Source organism: Carassius gibelio, chromosome A24 (assembly GCF_023724105.1).
Source record: "Carassius gibelio isolate Cgi1373 ecotype wild population from Czech Republic chromosome A24, carGib1.2-hapl.c, whole genome shotgun sequence".
Classification (NCBI taxonomy): Eukaryota; Metazoa; Chordata; class Actinopteri; order Cypriniformes; family Cyprinidae; genus Carassius; species Carassius gibelio.
The window spans coordinates 4,291,587-4,314,461 of NC_068394.1; the positions used below are offsets into that span (position 1 = coordinate 4,291,587).

Sequence of the window (22,875 nt, forward strand, 5' to 3'; positions counted from 1 at the left end):
TCAGACCTACTCTGTTTAGTTTCCTCAGTTTACCATGTTGTAAGCCTGTTGCTGCACACATTTGGCAAAAAACAACAACAACAACAACAAAAAAGCCGGTTGGCCCATACCTGACCTTTGGTCTCTGACGCCTTAGTATTGTTATGGCTGGAAGAGTATAGGTTAAAATCAAAATGGATGTTTATTGTTTGACATGTAATTTGCAAAACAATTTGTCACATGTAATGCAATATCGTGGTTAAGCTTGCTACAATTAAGTAATATAGCATTTTCATAAGAGGAACTATAGCTAAACACAAAACAATCATACATAAAAAATGTAAATGCAAGCTACATTTCATTCACAAAGATTTCAGTAAAATTTGACTAGCTGTCATCTTGACCATGTACAATTTACTACAAGGTGGCAGAAAATGAAAACTGTATACATTACAAGTTCACAGAAATCTCACAGTCCTCATCAGTACTCTGTTTTATGAATTCAGTCAGTGAAGACAGTGTACGATTTGGATCAAGCAAAACAACAAGGGGAATATTCACACCCATCTCTTGAAACAAGCGGTTTTGCAATGTCATGGCTAACATTGAGTCAATTCCTAGTGCAGTGAGCGCAGTTTCATCACTGAGATCAACAGTATCCACACAGCAAATTTCAGTCAGAATCCTTCTAACACAGTCATCTTCCGATGACTCAACATTTATGCTGGAGTCCTCAACGACCATGTTTTTCAGTCCTTCCTCCACTAAAGCAGACAGGCGGAACTTTAGAGACACATTTTGAGAGAGGACATGGTTTTTCAGATTCCTGAAATTGAATTTGCAGACCACCTGCTGGGGATTGTTATCTAACAGGCAGTGCTCCAGTGCTTCATGAATCTCTGACACATCCATGATCATTAGCCCTTTTGTTTCCAGAAACTTTTGAAAATGGTCTTTGTTCATAAGCAGGCCTAGTTTAAGGGGTCCCCAATTGATTGACTGTCCTGCAAGTCCAATATTGCGTCGGAAGTGACAAAAAGCATCCAGAAAGGAATTAGCTGCTGCATAGTTTGCTTGTGCAGCATTTCCAATGAAAGAGGAGATTGAGGAATAGCACACAAAGTAATCGAGTGTTTGGCTGTGCAGGGTGGCAAAGTGAAGATTAAGAGCGCCAGAGACTTTAGGTTGCAGGACTTTTTGGAAAAGAGATCTATCAAGAGTTTCCAGCAATCCATCATGTAGAACAGCAGCACTGTGGAACACCCCCCTGACTGGACAAGAGAAAAAATGTTTTCCAATCACAGTAATGGCTTCCATCACCTGCTGTGACACAGAGACATCACACTGAAGAGTGACAATTCTCACCCCGTATCTCCTTTGGAGACTGCTTATGTCCTTTTGTACCTTTTCAGATGGTGGACTCCTTGAGAGAGTGGCAATGCATCCTCCACCCCTATGGGCAATGAATTTAACAGTCTCAAATCCCAAACCAGAGAGACCACCTGAAACTATGTACACACCTTTCTTTGAGAAAAGCTGCTTTGCTCTTGGAAGCAAAGGGATGGAAGACATCTTGCTTGTAGAGTCATCACTGGTCAGAGCTATCAAGTCTAGAGTTCTTGCACTGAAATAAGATCTAGAATGCTCTACAGACAGAGTAGGCATACCTTCAGGTAGCACCATCTGAAAAGCATTGCTTTGTATTGATGGGCATGCTTTGTGCAAGTGCATTCCCTTTAGCCACTTCTGTAGCCGAGCTCCATGCGCCTTGAGACGTGATTTCTGAAAGATTTTTGACATCTCAAGAGTCTGGAAACAGGTTCTGTCACTATCTCTCTGAATTAGATCTATTGTCGAGTACCATGGCTCACGGATGCCACATACTGCAATGATGTGATTTGCATTGGCAACACTGACAATCTCTGTCAAAAGTGAACAATTATATGGGGGAAGAATCACAAGAAGACGACACTGCTTTGCATTTTGGACTAAACCACTTATCTCAGTCTCTGTAAAAACAATCCAGCCTGATTTACTTGCTATGAGGGTGAGTAAGTTGACCAGAGCTGAGTTATGAACAGCAGAAAAAATGCCCAACCTTTGCTGTTGTTTGGTCTTGGGTAAAGCACACTTCAGTATCTCCCATATCAGGACAATGTATGAAACACATGGAGCATCCTTTAGGAATGAAAGCCTTTTTATTTTGATGCACACATCTTCAGGGAGGACAACTTTGGAAGTTGCTTTTACAGGGTAGCAACAGATAACATGGTCCCCCACTTTAAATTTGTTGACATCCTTTCCCACAGCTGTAATTATCCCACTGAAGTCAAGTGCCATGAGACTGTGGTTCTGGGTTGTGTGCTTGCTCCAGTACATTGTCTGTCCAAAAGTTAGTTCTGAAGAACTAACTGGAAAATAATCTGATGAGTGCACACATACCTTACTCAGCTGAACTTCGATGCTTTTCCCCTCAATAGTGTGGACTGAACTTGCTGAAGGCAAAGCTGATAAGCCTGTCATCATGTAGGCATTGGTTGTCTGCAAAGTGAAATCTCGGGTCTGTATGGTTTGGGATTCAGCCTTCACTTCCCTAGGGGTGACAGGAGTACGATTTATCACAGCGGAGTAAACTTTCCCTTTGCTAATGAAGACTTCTGGGCACTCTTGGGTCTTATGTGAGTTAAGCACATGAGCCAGTGCTTCTATATTCTCTCTTGACACTGTGGAAAGGTCAATGAGCTGAAAAGAGATGCCTGACATCTCTGCAGCACATGCCCTTGTCATCCCAGATAACACAAATCCAGGATTTATACTTTTAACGGTCCCTTCTGCTGACCTGTACGTAATGACACGGATGGAACATGGACGACTGCAGCTTCTTAAAGATAAAACAGTCTGACGGTAAAGTTCACAGCTATCTACCAAGGACTGTAGAATGACTTCAGATTGGAGGTGACTAATATTCTGAACTCCCCAGATAAACAGGATCTCATCCAGTTCCATGTCTGCTGTACTGCAAGGAGACTTCAACGGCAATACTGGGACCTGCAAGGCTGAGTTTTTTGTTAAATCAGGTGGAGAAACAAATACAGATTCTGTGTGCAAATATGGCTTCAAACCTTTAGCAATACCCAAGTTGTCTTCAAAGACCAAAGCCTTGATTCTACTGGGAAAATTGCTCTCAGCAAGAATGCCAACCTTCTGGTTATGAAAGAAACACGATTCCCTGATCTGTGCGTATCCCCCCAGAAAATTTATTCTGACATCTCTCAGCTCGATCAACACATGACCATCTTTGTCAGTGAAACATCCACAAACCTCAAAGTAGTCTGCCATTTCTTTTGTCATTCTCATATAGATGAACATATGTTTACAGGGAGGTGCAGATATAACCATATTCCCAATTGCAGAGGGAAATCCAGGCCTGACGGTGCTAGAAACTAATGCTAAAACGGAGGACATTTGCAAGAAGTAGTCTAGGACCACTGGGTGCAAGCAATACTCATACAGATGGTTGAGTACTCCCTCTGGAATCCTGAGACTGGTCACTGCTTCCTTGAATTCTTGTCCATAATGAATGTCACCAAGTTGTTTGAAGTTGGGCCCGTACTCAAATCCTATGTCTTGAAGAGTGTTGTACACATCCATGGTTTCAATAACTGATGGACATCTCATGAAAACAGTGTTGAGGTGAATGTTTTGGTGTTCGATCATAGCTGATGCCCCTTCATGGCCAATGGTGCCTGATGCATGCACAGTAATAGAGGACTGAACCTGAAATGTTGTTGTATCCTTTGATGTCTCAATTGTGATTTTGAGAGGAGAGCAGTTCTTAGTTAGAACAAGCAAACTTTGAAAGTGGATTGTGAGCTCAAATGAGTTAAGAGGTCTTTTTGGAATAGCAGTTTCCATTATGGATGCAAAAGCCAATTCAACAAACAACGCCCCTGGGGCAATGGAGATGCCATTGTTCTTGTGCTCCCAAAGGTATGAGGCTGTAGCTGCTGATAGGTTGCACTTGATCACTTTGCCATCACGTTTACTTGGACTTATCAGTGGATGTGAACTGCGAAAGACTGTGTCATTTCCCCGTCTCACGTCCTCAAAGTATACCTCATTCTTTTGACATTCAAACTGATACCTTGGGAAAGCAACAAGCTCAGCTTCAAACCCTTTGTAGAACTCGTCCCACTTCACATTGACTCCCAGTTCAAAGAGTTTTGAGACACATTTGAACATTGTCTCATGGTCTTTATCTGGATGGACTGAAGGAAGCACTGTGGTGTCATTTCCCAGGATCTCCATGATGTTCCTCTGCAGAGCTCGTCTTGGGCCAATTTCCACAAAGACTACGTTCCTTGTGTGGTTGGAAATTGATTTAATTGCTTTTTCAAATGCAACAGGCTTTCGTATGTTTCTTGCCCAGTATTCACCTGTGACAAAGTCCCCTTGATGACACATCTCTCCTGTTACTGTAGAAAAAAGTTCACACTCCTTTTCATTTAGAGTTAAATGTCCAATGCTGTCTTTGATTTCGCCCAGTATAGGATCCATCATATGACTATGGTAGGCAGCTGGAACATCCAAGACATGAAGGAACAGGTTTTTGCCATTGAACAAAGACTGAAGCTTCTGGTGCACATTGTCAACTGCTTCTTTTCCACCTGACAGCACACATGACATAGGACTGTTCACAGCAGCTAGACAAATCTTTCCTGTGTATGTGGGAAGAATTTCCAGAACATCGGGAACAGCAACGTTACCAACGACCAGCATTCTCCCACCCATCACTTTGGTCTGCAGCATGCTCCGATGGTAGACAACCTTCACTGCATCCTCAAGAGACAACAGGCCAGAGCAATGAGCTGCAGCAACCTCTCCCACAGAGTGTCCAAGAACAATATCTGGCCTGATGCCCCAGTTCTTAAGAAGATGAGCAATTGCAACCTGGATTGCAAAGAGAAGTGGCTGGACAACGTTTGGTTTAGAAAAATCTTCATTGTCATAGCTGTCTATCTTTTGCAAAATACTGGTGCATCTGAACTTTTGGAAGTAGTTTTCCACCTCTTTGATCTTGTCCCGAAATGCGGGTTCTTCTCTCAGTAGTTGCTTACACATTCCCCTATAAGTGACGCCATTCCCACAAAATACAAAAACTAACTTTAGGTCCTGCTTTGTTGGAGCAAATTTCTTGTTCTTGCTATCTTTGAGTAGTGATTTTAATTCTGACACAGATGATGCAGCAAAATTTTTCCTAAATTTGTGTGACACGTGGCTTCTTCTGCAGGCTGCGGTATAAGCAAGGGCATGTAGATCAACTGACTCATTTACTGAAATCCTCTGATATGTGTCAGCTATGCACAACTGAAGAGACTGATCCGTGGCTGCAGACAGTGGAAGCAGTTTCAGAGGTTCAAGAGTGTGGCTGTCGGAGACTGTTACTTGAACATACTCACTGATGATCGCATGGGCATTGGTGCCACCAAACCCAAAGCTGTTTAATCCAGCCATCCTTACCCTGGATCCAGAGTAAAGCCATTTTTCAGCTTTTGTGGGGATTTTAAGATTGAGAGCTTTAGCATCGATGCTGGAATTTTCTGCTGAGTAGAACACAGAAGGGACAATGGTTTCGTGTTTCATCATTAATAGAATCTTTATGAGTCCTGCCACCCCCGCTGCAGATTCTGTATGTCCAATGTTACTCTTAACAGAGCCAATAAACAGAGGCCCTGAGTTTGAAGGTCTTGCTTTGGCGATGATTTTTGAGATACTTCCTGCTTCAACTGGATCTCCTGCTGGTGTTCCTGTCCCATGAGCTTCTACATACTGGACGTTCGCTAGATAATTCTCAGAAGAATAGATCATGCGCAGTAGAGCCTCCTGCTGGGTCATGGAGGGTTTGGTAATGGGGGTGACGGAGTGGCCATCTTGGTTTACTGCAGTCTTGTTCACAATGCCCCAAATATGATCAAAGTCCTCAAGAGCCTAAAAAGAGACATTTTACTTATTATAAACCATAACTGAATGCAATACTAATAGGTAACACTTTATAATAACTGCACACTATTAATCATTAATTAAGCATTAGTAAACAGATAAATCATAATTTATAAAGCATTACTAGACAATAATAAGCAGTTTATAAATACAGATATAAATGCTTTATTCTTGTTTTAAAAGCATATCTATAATGTGTTTAATAATTGTATTTTCATACTTTATTCATGATCAATTTATCATTTCTCAATGAAGTATAACATTATTTACAAACTAGTTGTTTAGGAGTTGCCAGTGATTCATAAGATCACAAGAAATGTAGTAAATTCAGGTAGTTATAAAGAATTTAGTAGTGGTCAGTTAACTATTTATGTGAGCTCATCTAAAGTGAGGACTAGTTATGCCTTGTAAAGCATTTATAAAGGATATTTAAAGGCTCAGTTATCTTCTAAACAAAATACGGAAACAAACACAACACAGTGATACAGAACATAGAAATATTAACAGCCTTTAAATCTCATTTGTAAAAGCTTTACAAGGCATAAATAGTCCTCACTTTAGATGAGCTCACAAAAATAGTTAACTAACAACTACATATGTTTTATAACTACCTGAATTAACCCTGAATTACAGTAGAAATACATGTTAATAAACCATTTATTAACACTATTACTATATGTCTGAATAAAAAGATGTATGAATGCACATTTAAATAGTTTATTAATCATTTACTTAACATTTCTAAGTTATCTTATGAACCACTGACAACTCCTTAATAACTGGTGTGTAAATAATGCTATACTTAATTTAGAAATTATAAATTGATTATTAATAAAGTATGAAAAATCAATTATTAAATACATTATAGATATGCTTTTAAAGCATTTATATCTGTATTTATAAACTGCTTATAAATGTCTATTAATGCTTTACAAATGATGAATTAACTGTTTCCTAATGCTTAACTAATGATTAATAGCATGCAGTTATTATAAAGTGTTACCTACTAATATTATGTATAATAATAAAAAAAATACATACCTTTTTCAAAGGCTTCAATAGGACTATACCACATCCCTCACCTCTGCCATATCCATCAGCTGTACGGCAGAATGCCTTGCTTGTGCCCTCGCGTGAGATCATCTTTGCCTTGCTGAGCGCCACAAAGACTCGAGGTTCAAGGATACAGCTAACCCCCCCACACAGAGCCATTTCACAGTCCCCTAGTGATGATGTATAACAAGGATGATTAACAAATAAAATATAATGCAATGAACAGACTTTAGAGTTGAAATGGTATCATTACCTTGTCTGATGGCCTGACATGCTGAGTGAAGGGCGACAAGGGACGAGGAACATGCACTGTCAATGGCAAATGAAGGTCCAGTCAGGTTAAAGATATAGGAAATTCTGTTGGCAGCTATACTCATAGCTGTTCCTGTGCCATTATAGTGGGTTATAGTGCTGGGACTGTTGTTCAAAAGTGTCTCATAATCCCTGTTCATAAGACCTGAAATCAAACACAACACTGTATCAATATCCTAAAAACACCCAAAAGTAAAAAAAAAAAAGTAAATTTCTTGCATTAGATGTATTACCTATGTAAACCCCTGTTCTGGTCCCGCTCACTTTTTCCAAGGGTATCCCACCATCCTCTAGAGCTCGGTATGCACACTGCAGCAACAGTTTCTGCTGAGGGTCCATGTAATCAGCTTCAGCCTCGCTGATGCCAAAGAACTTGTGATCAAACTCATTGAACCTGGAAAATAAAGACAATCTCTGTTACAATTTCACTTTTTTAGTAACGGAAACTTCAAATGCATAATCATGAATGAGTTATTCTTACCCTTCAATGAGAGCAGCTTTGGTCGTCTGTGTTTTTCCTGGTTTGCTCTCATCAGGATGAAACCACTCTGATGTGTCAAATCTTTCATCTGGAATCTGTACCACACAGTTCCTTCCCTCCACAAGAACTTTCCAGAAATTATCAACACCCTCACCTATGAAGGTGGCAGATAGTCATGCAAATGCACACAGCATCGTCACAAATACAAGTAAGACTGCATAAACACACACACACACACACACACACACACACACACACACACATATATATATATAAACACAGTTACCTCCTGGGAAGTTGCATCCGATTCCAATTATAGCGATATCCTCCTCCATTTTAGTGATTATTTATTTCAATGATCATTATGTCTCTTTGCAAAAAGTAAAAAACTAAGTATGAGCATTCCTTATTTCAGCTTTGCTGGTCTGCTCATGGTTGTGACCAGTATTCATCAGGTCCCAATAACATCTAAGCATTTTTATAAAACCGTTCACAACTGAAAACCAATGGGAAATCACATTTCTTTTAACAAAGGGTCTTTAAATTTGAAATCCTTCCTCTTGTTACCAGTAATTGTGGTGCTTTGAAACAAAACCCTGTAATAACAGACTTGGGTAACGATGCAAAACACTGATTGCAGTTTCCCTCACTGGACACAACAAAGCTATTGTCTCAAAGCTATTGAGGTGACTCTCTAATTCATGATTGGCTTTAAATATCTTCCATAAAGAAACATATAGCGAATGACGAGAAAAAAAAGCACCTGAATATGTGTAGGCCACCAATTTGAAATAAGATAACCAAAGATCATCTCAGCTCACCTGATACCTGTGATTTTCAGATTGAATGCTTACTAACAGTATTTTATTCAGGACCTTTGAAAAGGATCCATGGATTTAAATCAAATTCATTTCAGTCTCATACCCAGCTTAACATTTTTGCTTTCAGGAAACGACAAAGAAATAAGCTTTATTTATTTTCTTTATTTAGCCTATCCATGTTCATTTCTGATTGAGAGAAATAAAAATCATAGTCATAGTACAAATTTCAAAAGAAAGCATACAAATAATTTTTCAAACACACATATAAACAGTGCAGACAACCCAATTGAGGCAGGATGCTTTTAGCTACCCCTGGAAAAAGTACACTGAAAGAAATAACTTAATGAATAAAATTAAGACCTACTAAGGTAAACAGTAACATTGCACACAAATCTACAGTACTCAAGAGTCAATTGCTCATCTTAAAATAATACTGACATTCTGAAGTCACATTCAAACTTGGTTTGTGGTTTAAGGTTGCATGGTGAAACTGAAAAATCTGTACTACTATGATTATTGAAAATAGGACATTCTGATTTGCCACTTGCTTTCAAATGAGCTTCCTGTTTTTCTCCATTTCATAAAATGACTTGTAAGAAAGTGCTTCAATCTCTAAAAGAGAATAGGATGAACAAAATGAACATCATAATGAAGGTCATCATTTTCCAGTTATATACTTAGGATCTAAAAACAAAGCAAGAATTTATAGTTTAACTGATTTGTAGTTATAGCCATTGGTTCACTGTGGCATATGTACTTTTGGCATCAATTTACCTTCTCAAATTAATAGGAAAGATCTGAATTTCTGTTAGCTTTGTGTCTGTTTGAAAGCCAATCTTTCACCTGAAAATAAGGCTAGAAAGTCTTTCATATGTCTTACTTACTACAAATATTTATATTTACAGATAAAGTAAGATTGTGGCTTGAAATGTCTCTGTTAATCCAAGACTTCATCATCTGGGATCCAGTGACTTTCCTTCAAGGATCAACTGAATTTCCTTTGCATTTAGAGTCTCGTAAGTCAGCAGGGCATTGGCCAGCAGCTTGTGTTCTTTGCTGTAGGTCTTAAGTAGTTTTTTTGCCCTTTCATACGAGTCCTGAAAAATAAAATTAGATGATAAATTGCAATAATCTTCAGTCAAATATTGCATATAAACAAAAACTAAACACCTACCTGCAACAGCAGCCTGACTTCCTGTTCTACAGCAGCTTGGGTCTCCGGGCTATGCTTCGTCAGGTCACTATAGGTCATGACCCCCAGCTGCTCAAAGCACAGAAAGGTGACTGTGAGTGAATAGTAATGCACAAAGGTTTCATACAAGTTTCTGATTACGACAGGATCCTGATGTTAGAGATTGGTGGATCTGAATGTAGTTTAGACCTTGCATATGCACTGCTCATTTTTGGATTGAGTGAATGGGAAGGGATTAGGATGAAACAGATTTTAAAGTCTGAAATGTGAGCGCTTACTCATCCCTAATGGTTTTGTACACGTGAAAGGACACAAATGGCTAAAATTTATTGTATATTTGAATATATTAAATATTTTCACTTAAATGTAATTTGAATCAGTCGAATCCCTTTGACCTACAATAGTGACCCGAAGTTAATATTTCAATAATTTAACTCTACATTTGCGTGTTCACGGTTCTCTGATGTGCAATAATTGTATTAATTAATCAAATTATATTAATAACTTTATCATCAACTCACAAACCCCAGTTTGGGAAACCTTGGCCTAAATTATGAAATCATTACCTTATCACTCATTCCAAACCGCGTCACCATCATCTGTGCTATTTTAGTGGCTCCATCAAAATCACTGGATGCCCCTGTAGGAGGCACAAATAAAACATCATGATGTTTATATTACCTAGAATTCAAAATAGCAATGTTCAGTTAGGGACATCTCTTACCAGTAGTGATGTGATCATTTCCAAACACCAGTTCCTCAGCAACCCTGCCACCCATGCTGACGTCCAACTGGGCCAGAAGCTGGGCCCGTGTCTCACTCCAGCGGTCATTCTCTGGCAGCAAGGATACCTGAGAGAGACCAGAGAAAGCAGCACCATGGGTTTATGATGTATAACCCTAGAGAGCAAAAGCATTTCTTGAAGCCTCTTTCTGCAAAACTACTCTACTCAACTTTTTTGTCTGAAAATACATCATGAAACAACTGCTTAACATCATAATGAAATATTAAGACCAGCTACGCACATGACCAAGTGAAAGGCCGCGTGGCATGATGGTAGCTTTGTTGATGGGCATTGCGTTTTTGGTGTAATGAGCCACTATAGCATGTCCTGATTCATGATAGGCTGTGATCGTCTTATTTCTCTTGTCTATCTCCACACTCCGGCGCTCAGGGCCTGGACAGACAGAGAAGAGGATGTCAGGAAAGAATCTGTTTGATCGAAGCATCAATCCCCATCACATCTGAATGTCCCTACTACCCTCACCCATCAGGATCTTATCCTTCGCAAACTCCAGCTCCTTCATGGTCACCAGGTCTTTCCCATCGCCTGCTGCTTTCAGCGCCGCCTGGTTCACCAAGTTCTCCAGTCCGGCTCCAGAGAAACCCACTGTTCCCCTTGCAATGATCTCTGCATCAACATCTACAAAACACACAAAAACAGCTTATTTTATTGAATTGTACGAGCAAGAATTTTTTTTTTTTTTTTTTACATATTTGTTTTCTCTTAATAATTCTTACCAGAATCCACTTTAATTTTTTTCAAATACCACTGCAGGATTTCTGTGCGTCCCTTCACATCTGGTCTTGGGATGGTGACCTGCATGTCAAACCGGCCAGGTCTCACCAGAGCACTAAAACATGCATTATCATCAGAGTTTTATACATTTAGGCCATCAAAAAGATTGTATGATTTCAGAGTAAAATAGATAAATAGTTAAAGAAACATAGTGCCCAGCAGAGAAATACATGGATGCATAGAAACAGTTCAAACAATCTGGTATGAGTTTTATGTTAAAGCTAGAGTCAAATCTTGATCTTCACATGACTTGGATTAAACCAGTCAATTTATACTGATTCATTTTTATGATGTCTTTATGACCTTTTTGGATCTTCTAAGTTTTGGTTACTTGGATTTTCAACTGAGGTAGAGAAATTTCTCAGGTTTCATAAATATCTTCATTTGAGTTTCAATGGGTTTGGATCGGAAGGGGAGTAAATGATGACAGATTTTAATTTTTTTTTATTAAACTATTCTTTGAACAGATGGATGGAGAAACCTACTTGTCCAAAGCTTCAGCAAAGTTCGTAGCTCCAATCACAATGACTCCTTCATTGGGTTTAAACCTGAAATCATCAAAATACTACAATAAGACCGGTGTAATTTCTTTCAAAAAGAAGAAATGTAATAAAAAGCCATTGACATGCCCATCCATCTCAGCGAGCAGCTGGTTGATGGTTTGTCGCGAGTACGGGTGCATTGGAGACTCGATTCTCTTTCCTCCTACACTGTCCAGTTCGTCGATAAATATTACACATGGTGCACTAGCTTTGGCTTCCTCTGAAAAATGAGTGAAAAATGACAGAAAAAAACAGAAAATGAGTGATTTTATTAACAGCAGAAGTATTAGGGGCAATGTAAGACTATGTTGTTCCTTAAAAGACTCACTGAAGAGGTTTCTGATGCGACTCGCACCGACTCCCACAAACATTTCATCAAACTCTGACCCGGAGGCGTAGTAGAAGGGCACGTCTGCTTCACCTGCTACAGCTCTGGCCAACAGGGTTTTTCCTGTTCCTGGAGGCCCCACAAGCAAGATACCTAGAATACACATCCAGGTTAGATATTTTATACAAATTATAAACAAAAAAACCTATGTCCATCAGTAAATTAAGTTAAGAGTTTCACCTTTGGGAAGTTTACCACCGAGCACAGTGAATTTCTGGGGGGTTCGCAAAAATTCGACAACATCCTGAAGCTCGTTTTTTGCCTCCTCGACACCTTTTACATGTTCAAAGGTGACATTCTTCATCTGACTGGGGTCCACAGCGGAATCCAGACCAGAGGTGGTGCGGAAACTAACTTCATGGGTAAATAGATCAAATTAAAACTTGAACATATTGCATATGAATGATCTGCTCAGAACACAAAATATATATATATAAAAAAAAAACAATTCCAACAATTTCACACCACAGCAGCAAAACATTTCATGTTACAACCTGTTACATTATTATCAAGCTACAGTCAAATGCATGCTATCAATCAATATATTCTAGGGAAGCAAATGTAAAGAAAGAAAACAATGGGAAACAAACCAGTGTCAGAAAATGACCCTTTACCCGAGAAGAGAGGGCTTCTGGACACACCATACAGACCCACCAGCAGGAGGACAAAAATAATCAGACGTGTCCTTTTAACAGAGTCTGTCAGAAACATAAGAATTAAGAACAAAGTTCCTGCAGCAAACACATTTTTTAATGTAAAGCGAAGTCTGGGCTAATGTTAGACAAGATGCTTTAAATGCATTACCTTGAGTTCTCTGTGTCAGAGCCTGAGCTTTCATGATGCCCTCTGTGAAGCCGATCTTAAAAGCATCCTGGTCAGATTCTGACAAGTTATTCTGTTTCAATAACTGTTCAAGACTCCCCATGACTTTTTTTTCCTTAACAAGGGTGCCCTGAAGAAGACAGTGGATAAGGAAAAATACAAGGAAGCAGGTTAAGCACACTCAGACATTTCATACCTGCCTTAACTATAATTTCCCCAGTGTTATGCAGCTTACTAACTTTCATAAATGCTGGCTTATAATTCTCAGCATCTACTGGACCTTCATAACCAGACTGTAGATGTCTGGTCTTGGACTTCATTGTCCTGAAACCTCTGTTTTGGACCCATACTAAGCAAAAACACAAAAGGACATACATCTACTGAACCCAAAACTCCATCAGTGGCAATAATGTAAAAGCATGTAACTGAGTAAAGACCTCATTCACAACAATACATATAACAATAACTATACTAAAATTCACAACAACGGAGATTAATATTTAGTTTAACTTAAGAGCGCACTGCAGTTTTGTTGTCTGTTCCTTTAAATGTTCAAGCTCTTTAAAGCAGGATGGATTCTGATTTTTTTATTATATTCTGAAATGATTTCAACAGCACTGTTTATCTATGATGTTATCATTATAGTTGTGGTGTGAACTTCACTGTTCTCATAGAATTATAACAATTATAACAACTTTATAGATAAGGCTTATTGTTATAGTTAAAATCCTTGATGTGAATGGCCCTTTATCTTTTGGTCTCTGTAGGTAAAGATTACATTGCAGATGACGCAGATCTACGCAGGCTGCCTGGAGCGGGCTGGTACTTTGCCTGTGAAACACTGGAGAGCCAAAGAGTCCCACATGTTTGTGAGAGAACCCTATGTTAACAAGAAAACATTACACAAAATGGACCATTAGTTTCCAAATGACAAGAAAAATGAAACTAAGAAAATTGACTGGAAAGCTGCTGTGAATCGGTAAACCTGCTAATGCATGAAACAGAATATTTCAACATCATATTAAATGTAACGTACTAATGAACTTGTGATCTAGCTTGCACAAAGTATTCAAGTACACTGGGTATTAAAATGGCACAATATAATTTCCTGTAAATTTGAGCCAACCTTTATTTAAATGCTCAATAGCATAATGCTGACAAAAACAAAACAAAAAACCACCAACACTTCACAGAGACAATATACTTCAAAACATCATCCCCTCATCTTATAGGTAACCTCACCATATTTGTTTTGGAAGAAGGAGGAGGCAGAAATGTGAGATGTTCTCCATGTTGTTGGGTTTTGAGCAGCGCTGGATATGGATTTCTCCTCTGGATCTATAGAAGGCAGCAGGCGCTCCAGAACATCCCATTCATGACTGAACCTCAGCTCTGACAGACCCAGGTCCTTCAAGTTTACTTTGGGCTGTGAAAACAGGTCAATTGGGATTAGTTTTTTAGCATCACATTTTAACTTAGTATTATTTTATTACAATTTCACATGTTTTTATTTGTATGTTTTCCATTTTCATTTAAATTTTAGTGAAAGCTAATCACCTTCGATTATTCAAACAGCAATTGTCAAAACAGCTTTGACACAGAGAACTCAAGGTAATGCATTTAAAGCATCTTATAACGTTAGCCCAGATTAGAAAGCTTCGTAATTTGGCTATATAGTTTTTATTAATATATATTTTTTTTTTATTACGTTTTAGTTTTTCTAAGACTTCAGGTTAAACTAAATGAAACTTAGAAATGCTGTACTGGCAACTACCTCCAATAACGTAAGTTTGTGTTTTTCATTTTAAATGCATCTTATTTCTAGTAATAAAACTGGTTTGTTTTTAATTACCTATCAGAACCCTAGTGTAAACAAGAGCTCTAGAATGTACGTGCTATAAAACAGTGTGTGCTGTTATCGTGACTGTCCTACCTCACTCAGAAGTGGGTCATGTTCAGGTGAAAGGTCTCTCTGGAGACTCTGCACTGATGTGGTGATGGCAGTGTTGGCTGAACTCTTCAGGTACTGGACCACATTGATCAGATGGGTCAAAGGCACTGTTCCCTAAAAAAAAAAAAAACATTTGGTCACATTGCATAACCTAGTGTGGAAATAAAATAATACAATTGCATTAAGTTGCCATATAGTCCTTGAACTATCATACAGTCAAAGTGATAAACTCACATATAATCTCTTTTTATGATTGATGACAGAGTAAATTGGTCTGTAGGTCAGTTACGCACTCTTGACATACTGACACACTGCTGAAACTTATTTTACACACTCATTCTCTCTATTAAACAGCCCTTGGTTTTGTTGTATAACAGCATGAAGGTACGACTACATAACAACGTCATAAGAAAAATACAAGAGAAGCTAAAAAATACTTCAATATAATATATAAGTATAGCATATAATATATGTTCAGTCAACAGTGAAGAAAAATTAAGATGGATCTCCACAGTTGTAAACAGTCAGTCAGATGACATACGCCAGAAATAGACCGTTGTTAAAACAAATGATATAATTGTATCTAATTTGTAGATTTGTATAAATCTATATCTACTTTGATCAGATTACATTAACAAAGCATGCCTCAATGACACTGTTTAGTTTCCATTACTCGCTCAAGCCACTAATTTATTCACACAAAGTGCTACTGTTTAAAAAAAATACCTGCGTCTGAAAGGCTGTAGGAAGAGAAAACATATTTCGCTTAAATTTTCGTTTAAATGTTTTCTTGTGCTCCTGTCAGATCTACTGCTCCTGTTTTAGGTTAATCTCAGGGTGTTGTTAATCTCACCGGTGACTCCTCCCTTTCCTTTTTATAACCGAAAGAAAGCGTTGTTAAATTCAGCGTTATGTATGTCTTCACTTCTTCGGCGGCGGTCTAAATCAAAAATAGTTGTCTATAGTGTCGCGGCTGCCGCCTACTGGACAATAACGGTAAGGCGCGAAAACTTATTGCGGTAAGTGTTTAGTTCATTACCTTATTAACAATCATCAACTATATGATATAATCGTAAAATAATCACATAACAAGCCAATAAAACTACAAACATTAGAGCGATACGAAAATGACACTCAATTAAAAAGCCAGCTTCGTTCCATTTGTTATTCTGATCAAAATAAACATTTAAAATTAATTGTATCTTCTTTCTTTAGCGCCCTCTAGTGTCTGTGTAGTGTGTGGCACTGCAGCGCATCCGCATATATAACGTTAGTACCTGTAAAAGCACAACATCTTTGTTATTTATATAATAGATACACTACTTTGGAACTCATAAATATTGTGATGATAGTATACAATTACACTATAGCCAAACTGGCGTGTTGGAGTCGTTAATTTATGAACTAAGCGACCGGTTAGCTTTACTTCCGGGTTGTTTAAAGACCCCCAAAAGAATGGGTAGAAAATAAACCAACTGCATAAATATTATTACGCCGTGAGAGGCATTTTTCACTAATTTTGTCCGTGCTTCAAGCGCCAAACTGTCAGTAAATAGTCAAAATGAATATAATAAAATGATTCGATAACAAGAACAAAGAATTAGATAATATTCCTTGTATGGTTCACATAAGGCATTTAAAAAGTTTTACTGACTTTTTATTGAGATTTATTTTGAATTTAACACCATTTATCTTTTTTATTTCTTTATTTATTGTATATACAAAATGTAACACCTTTTATCTTTTTTATTTATTTATTTTATATTAAAAACGACTAGTAGGAAAACGTGATTTTTTTAATTTCGTAAAATCGCATTCGATTATTCAAACAGCAATTTCAAAACAGCAATTTAGTGTTTTTAATGGGATTTGCGATTTTTTTTTTTTCACTAAAAACCGTGAAAGTTGAAATAAAACATTAGGGAGAAAATAGTGAATATTCTAAACAACAACAACAACAAAAAAGTATATATATATATATATATATATATATATATATATATATATATATATATATATATATATATTCTTAAAAAAAATCCTACTTTCTTATCTGCATATATCTGATCCTAAATTAAATGCAGCTGGAAATGCACTTAAAGCCTTTTGTCATCGTTCATAAAGCACTTCCGCTGTGTTCTACGTTAGAGCACGTTAGAGACGTTTGGTAGTTGCGTCAAGAAGATTAAAAGCAGTCGTTCTGTTGTTTGTTATATAAAGTAACGACAAATCTAAGCATCTCCAAGCGGCACTGATCGCTGAGATCTTTCATCTGTTAAAGTAATCGCAGTATTATCGCATGTCCAATATACAGAACCTCCAGTCTTTCGGTAAGTTGCAAGCACGCTTTGTGCACGAGTTTGCAAACGGAAAGAATCTCAAGCATGGTCTTTATAATTTGTTTAGTGCGCGCTCATAAATGTATCCGTACGAATATGTTATTTAAAAACGGATGCAATGAGTAATTGGCATTTTTTTTTTTTTCTTAAAGGAAAAAAAAAGGAAACATGGAAAATACCAGATAATTTTAAGACTTAAAAAAACAATAGGGAAAATAATGTAAACCTATGATCCTATTTGTACTCCCCTTTAGCTGCTTGTTAGTTATTGTTAAGTGTAAAACTACTTTTAAGTCTTCTTATCCAGTAATCAAAAGTGCAGTTTTGTGTGGAGACCAGATTTTGCAAAAAAATAAAATAAAAGTATATGTATATCCGTGATTTATAATAAACCACAATCATTATTTCTCATTATTTGATCTCATTCCCATTGCATGACTTTCAATAATTGTATTCTTGAGCTCTTATTACAAGACACTAATCTCACACACGACTGTAATGTTTCTCTCTAGATCCCTTTGCTGATGCAACTAAGGGTGACGACTTGCTCCCGGCTGGGACTGAGGATAAAATCCACATAAGGATTCAGCAACGGAACGGCCGCAAAACACTGACCACAGTGCAAGGCATCTCCGACGATTATGATAAAAAGAAACTTGTAAAAGCGTTTAAGAAGGTATAGTCTAACTTTTTGTTATTTGAAAGCATTTCCCCCAAATTGCTATTTGATGTTGATTTTAACATTGCACTGTTTTATTTGACAGAAATTTGCCTGCAATGGTACGGTGATCGAGCACCCGGAGTATGGAGAGGTGATTCAGTTACAGGGGGACCAGAGGAAGAATATCTGTCAGTTTTTGATGGAGGTAAAATATCCTTATGTGTGGAAAATCATTTTACTAGTTGCAAGCTGTTTCTTTGTAGAAAGCATGTTTGAGTTGTTAATTAGATTGCTATTGTGATTTTTGTTCTGGACTACATTGTAAAAGCCTAAACTAATTTACTCCTTTTCACTGTCTAATTCACAGATCAACATTGTTAAGGAAGAGCAGTTGAAGGTTCACGGATTTTAAAATGCTGGCCCCTTTGGGTCTTTCTAAAGGCCTGTATATTAGTATATTCACGGCAGGGTTTTCATGATCATATGTTAATAACACTGACAGCTGGGTGAAACGGTTATTTTTTTCAGTCATTTCAAGCCTGAATCTTTATAATGACCTCAAGCAGACCATTCAATCCAGGCTGATCAGAATTTTTGTTGATGACTCTTTTGAACGTTTTATGATAGATACTCAACTGCATGACATCTTTTTATCAAGGACAATAAAGTTATGACTTTGCAGATTTGTTACTATAGTCTTCTCTTCCCTAATGAAACTAGCTACTTGAATGGGTGCATTATTCTGAGAAAGTTTATAATGTTTCTGGTTGGTAAACCGCTTTTGTTAACACTCGTATTTTGGCTCGTTATCAGGGCTGAAAATCCTTTCAGCTGTGGCCTAAGTCTGTCCCGCCAGGCACAAACATGAGCGTAATCCTCTTTAAAGGGCATGGAATGGCAGGCTGTGTGGGCATTTCCAACACTTTTTACCACCGGAAAACCGCCTGAAAAGGAATTACTTGGGACTCTATTTGCATTTAACGATTTAAACTATTTAACTTTTAATTTTGCAATTCAGAGGAACAAAAGGTCCTTTTAATAATTCAAAGATGCAACTCAAGAGTGTGTTGGGCATTTTGTTTCTACCCAGTGACTCCAAAATTTTGAATATGTTCAGCAACCAGTGAGTTGTTAGTCATTGAATCATTAATTTTTCCACCTTTTGTCAGCTGAGGGGATGTGACCTTTATCAAGATATAAAAAAGTTGGAATAAGCCTTAATACAAATATAAAACTAAATTAAGATGTTTCAATAATGTCACTGCACCATTTTTAATGTGATAATCAGCAGAGCTGGTAGGAACTGATTACATGTAATCTTTATTAGTTTCCAAAAATCAAATGCTTGTCATGTAACATTGTATAATGTTCACAATCAGATTACATTTACTTTATATATATATATATATATATAACATAATTATATATTCACACAATGCCAGTAGATCATTCATAATTTATTCTCACAAATTCCTCTTTTAAATTGATTCATAAACATTTTTGTCAGCCAAAACCACTTTGACATGAAAAATTAATATTTAAATAATATTAATATTTAATTAACTGCATGTTTACAGTTCAAAGTAACTTAATGGTCACATTGACATGCAGGTTAACAAATTAAATATTTCCATTTTTAGTGTTTAATTAACAACTAGCTTTTCATCAACTCACAAACCCACTGCAGATCTTAAGTTAAGCCCAGTTTGGTAAACCCTGGTTTGATATGTTTTTTTTTTTTTTTTTTTTTTATCAATATGGTACATTCAGTGGTAAGTTTCAAACAAGTTAGATAAATAATAATACTAATCTAAAAACAAGATTATGTTACAATGTACAGTTTTCATCATATTATGTGTAATCACTGATTACAATTTGTGAGCTCTGATCATCGATCACTTTTACACATGTATGATAAGTCCTAAACCCCATCTCCTTGTTTGTTTATGAGATGTTTATCCTGGTGGACATGCCTTTTATCAAGCTATAAAAACAGCAATAATAAGCCAGAATGCAAATTATATATATATATATATATATATATATATATATATATATAATGAAAAAAAAACATTAATTAACTTAATTTTTGCGTCATTTTAATTGACTATATATTCACCAGTCACTTTTACATAGTCATAAAACCCTTGCATACAGTCATAAAACTTGTGAACGAGGTGTTCATCGAGTTTATTCACAAAGATGTTCGAATCTTTCATGTAGTTCACTGTCATAGTTCATTCGGTTCGTTAACAAAAAGAGATGTTCAATTGAGAGAGAGAGTCACGTTCAATTGTCAGTCCTTTCAGTCAGTCACGCGAGTCAAAGGGAAAGGGTTTTGAGCCATTTTGCCGACGAAAGTGACTGAGAACATTCAAAAACACATTAGTACACCTCAGAAACACTAGTAAATTGTTGACTCGAACCGATTCGTGAGCTATAGCTGCTTTTATGAATCGGTTCGATTGATTCATTCGACTCAAATAATGATTTGTGTACAACGCAGGGTTTTTTTTCCCCCCGATGTCCAGCTTGTAAAAACCAAAGGCTGTTGGTCCAAAGGAATGAATTGCTGAGTTTTGGCCTCAGCAGTTTAGTGGCTGGTGTCTGAATAAGACGGAAACAGACGGAGCACGTGCGGATGCCTGGGGCTGTCCACCGTCCTTTCCGCTTCACTCCATTACCTCCACCAGACAAACACACAGAGTTAATGATGGATGTCTCCGATTCATCAGCACACTCTTCCTTCTCTTAAATGCTTTTGTTTTCTTTCCCCCACTCATTTTAACAATAAGTCCATTTATATAAGAACAATTGATCTCTACCACTTTTATAGAAGCTTGAAATCCATTTTAGAGCTCACTGAGTATTATGCACTTATTGTGTGTTTAAATATGAAAAAAGAAAGGAATGGCTACACATGCATGTGTATTAATTCCACATGAGAGCTTGATATTGGACAAAACTGTTAAATGCCCGTCTGGCAATCAGCAGATTCCATTATTTTTGTTTGTGTTTAGCCAGAGGCCAGCCAGCTGTTATTGTTTTTGTGAGGTATTGCATTCCCGAGCATTCACCCCTCTCCACTCACATCTCTATAAGCAGTGATTCAGCTTCAGATGCTGTTTCACTGCAGACTGATATTGATTACTAATAACACTAGGGACATTGACCCTTATCTCCAACTTTATTCAAGTAACGCTGTCATCTCTGACCAACAGGCCGATCGAGGTCTTAATTTAAGTCAATCTTATATTGTTCATTGGATTTAGCTGGTGAGGAAGCTGGTCTGACATCTTCACCTGCTTAAGACTGTCCAAAACCCCTGAAAACCACCTGTCTTTCGGCAGGTTACCTGGAACAAAAATTGTACTGTAGTTTATATTTTCCTTTGAGATGTGGAAAATGAACTCGCTGAATTCATTGATGAAGGTGTGAAGGAAATAGAATGAAGATCAAAATGCAAAATTTATTACAAACAGCATCATTCTAACAACAGAAATAGAACAAAAATGCAAAAAATCTGCATTTTAAACATTATGTGCTATTTAATGGATTTTCACGGAATTTTAATATAGACACAAAAAGAAAAAAGAAAAAATAATGAGCAAAACACATAAATTGCTATTAACAAAAAGCACATACAAATAAATAAATAAATAAAAAGTAAAAAACATTTATCTGAAAATCAATGTGACAACCTGCACCAACCTGATATGTGTGACCCTGGACCACAAAACCAGTCTTAGTCACTTGGGTATATTTTTAGCAATAGCCAAAAAAAAAAAAATTAGTAGTCTTTTTTTTAGTAAAGATCATGTTCCATGAAGATATTTAGTAAATTTCCTACTGTAAATATTTCAAACCTTAATTTTTGATCAGTAATATGCATTGCTACAAATTCATTTGGATGACTTCAAATGTGTTTTTCTCAGTATTTAGATTTTGTTGCAACCACAGATTCCAGAATTTCAAATAGTTGTATCTCGGCCAAATATTGTCCTACAATAAACCATAAATCAATGGAAAGCTTATTTATTCATCTTTCAGATGACGTATAAATCTCAAATTCGAAAAATTTACACTTAAGACTTTTGTGCAGGGTCACATATATCAAAATACACCTTGTCTAAAGCATGGTTATCATCGTTGAATCTATTAAAAACATTATTGTTAACTGAACTAAAGCTAAAATAAAAATATATATAAATCAAAATATATATAAATATTAGATCTAAAACAAGCAAATTTGAAATGTTGCATTTGCAACAAACTGAATAAAGATTAAATACAAGCACTAAAATTAATACATTGAAATAAACAAAAACTAAAAATTAAATAAAAAATTTAACTTGAATAGTAATATTCAAAAGAACAAAAACGAATAAAAATGACATAATGACTGCAAACTGAACACATAAAAAACAAAAGCTAATTCAGAATATTAATAAAAACTAAAATAAATCTGGTCTTGAGAACATATATATATATATATATACTTAAACTTTTCAGTTCAAATCTACGTTAATTATGCATACTATTATTGATTTTCTTTGCACTTGTTCATCCAGAAACTACTAAATATATGACAATATTGTCAAATTTTGTTTGGATGACAAAATGTACAAATATTATTCTAATTTATAAGTATTAGTTGTTCAGAACTAACATATTAAACCGTCTGGTTCAATTAAACGTTTGAGTATTTATTGTTATGTATCATATATGTGCAAAAAACAAATTTAGCCAATTGCC

At 36.7% G+C, this 22,875-nt stretch overlaps 3 protein-coding genes across 4 annotated transcripts; 1 reads left to right on the forward strand and 2 right to left on the reverse strand.

Moving 5' to 3' along the window:
- Positions 1-336: 336 nt before the first annotated feature.
- Positions 337-8,160, reverse strand: pks1 (polyketide synthase 1). The gene is made up of 6 exons (XM_052542404.1): positions 8,112-8,160; positions 7,826-7,979; positions 7,578-7,738; positions 7,286-7,489; positions 7,021-7,202; positions 337-5,967 (listed from the first exon to the last, which is right to left on the reverse strand). The coding sequence occupies exons 1-6, from the start codon at positions 8,158-8,160 to the stop codon at positions 430-432; spliced, it is 6,288 nt and encodes a 2,095-aa protein (XP_052398364.1). The 3' UTR covers positions 337-429.
- Positions 8,161-8,788: 628 nt separating this feature from the next.
- LOC127945816 (ATP-dependent zinc metalloprotease YME1L1) lies at positions 8,789-16,012 on the reverse strand. Of its 2 annotated transcripts, none has more exons than XM_052541887.1 (18): positions 15,847-16,012; positions 15,103-15,234; positions 14,412-14,595; positions 13,948-14,049; positions 13,409-13,518; positions 13,152-13,299; positions 12,962-13,045; positions 12,528-12,701; positions 12,288-12,440; positions 12,047-12,179; positions 11,903-11,965; positions 11,360-11,472; positions 11,106-11,261; positions 10,864-11,015; positions 10,563-10,689; positions 10,405-10,478; positions 9,821-9,907; positions 8,789-9,743 (listed from the first exon to the last, which is right to left on the reverse strand). In XM_052541887.1, exons 1-18 carry the CDS (start codon positions 15,877-15,879, stop codon positions 9,600-9,602), a joined length of 2,169 nt encoding a protein of 722 aa, XP_052397847.1. In that variant the 5' UTR covers positions 15,880-16,012; the 3' UTR covers positions 8,789-9,599. The 2 variants fall into 2 exon arrangements, with proteins under 2 accessions (XP_052397847.1, XP_052397846.1); XM_052541886.1 differs by having other exon boundaries at positions 12,938-13,045.
- A 1,161-nt stretch (positions 16,013-17,173) lies between these two features.
- Positions 17,174-18,801, forward strand: LOC127945822 (eukaryotic translation initiation factor 1b). Its single transcript, XM_052541900.1, has 4 exons — positions 17,174-17,450; positions 17,972-18,135; positions 18,224-18,325; positions 18,488-18,801. The coding sequence occupies exons 1-4, from the start codon at positions 17,420-17,422 to the stop codon at positions 18,530-18,532; spliced, it is 342 nt and encodes a 113-aa protein (XP_052397860.1). The 5' UTR covers positions 17,174-17,419; the 3' UTR covers positions 18,533-18,801.
- Positions 18,802-22,875: the final 4,074 nt, after the last annotated feature.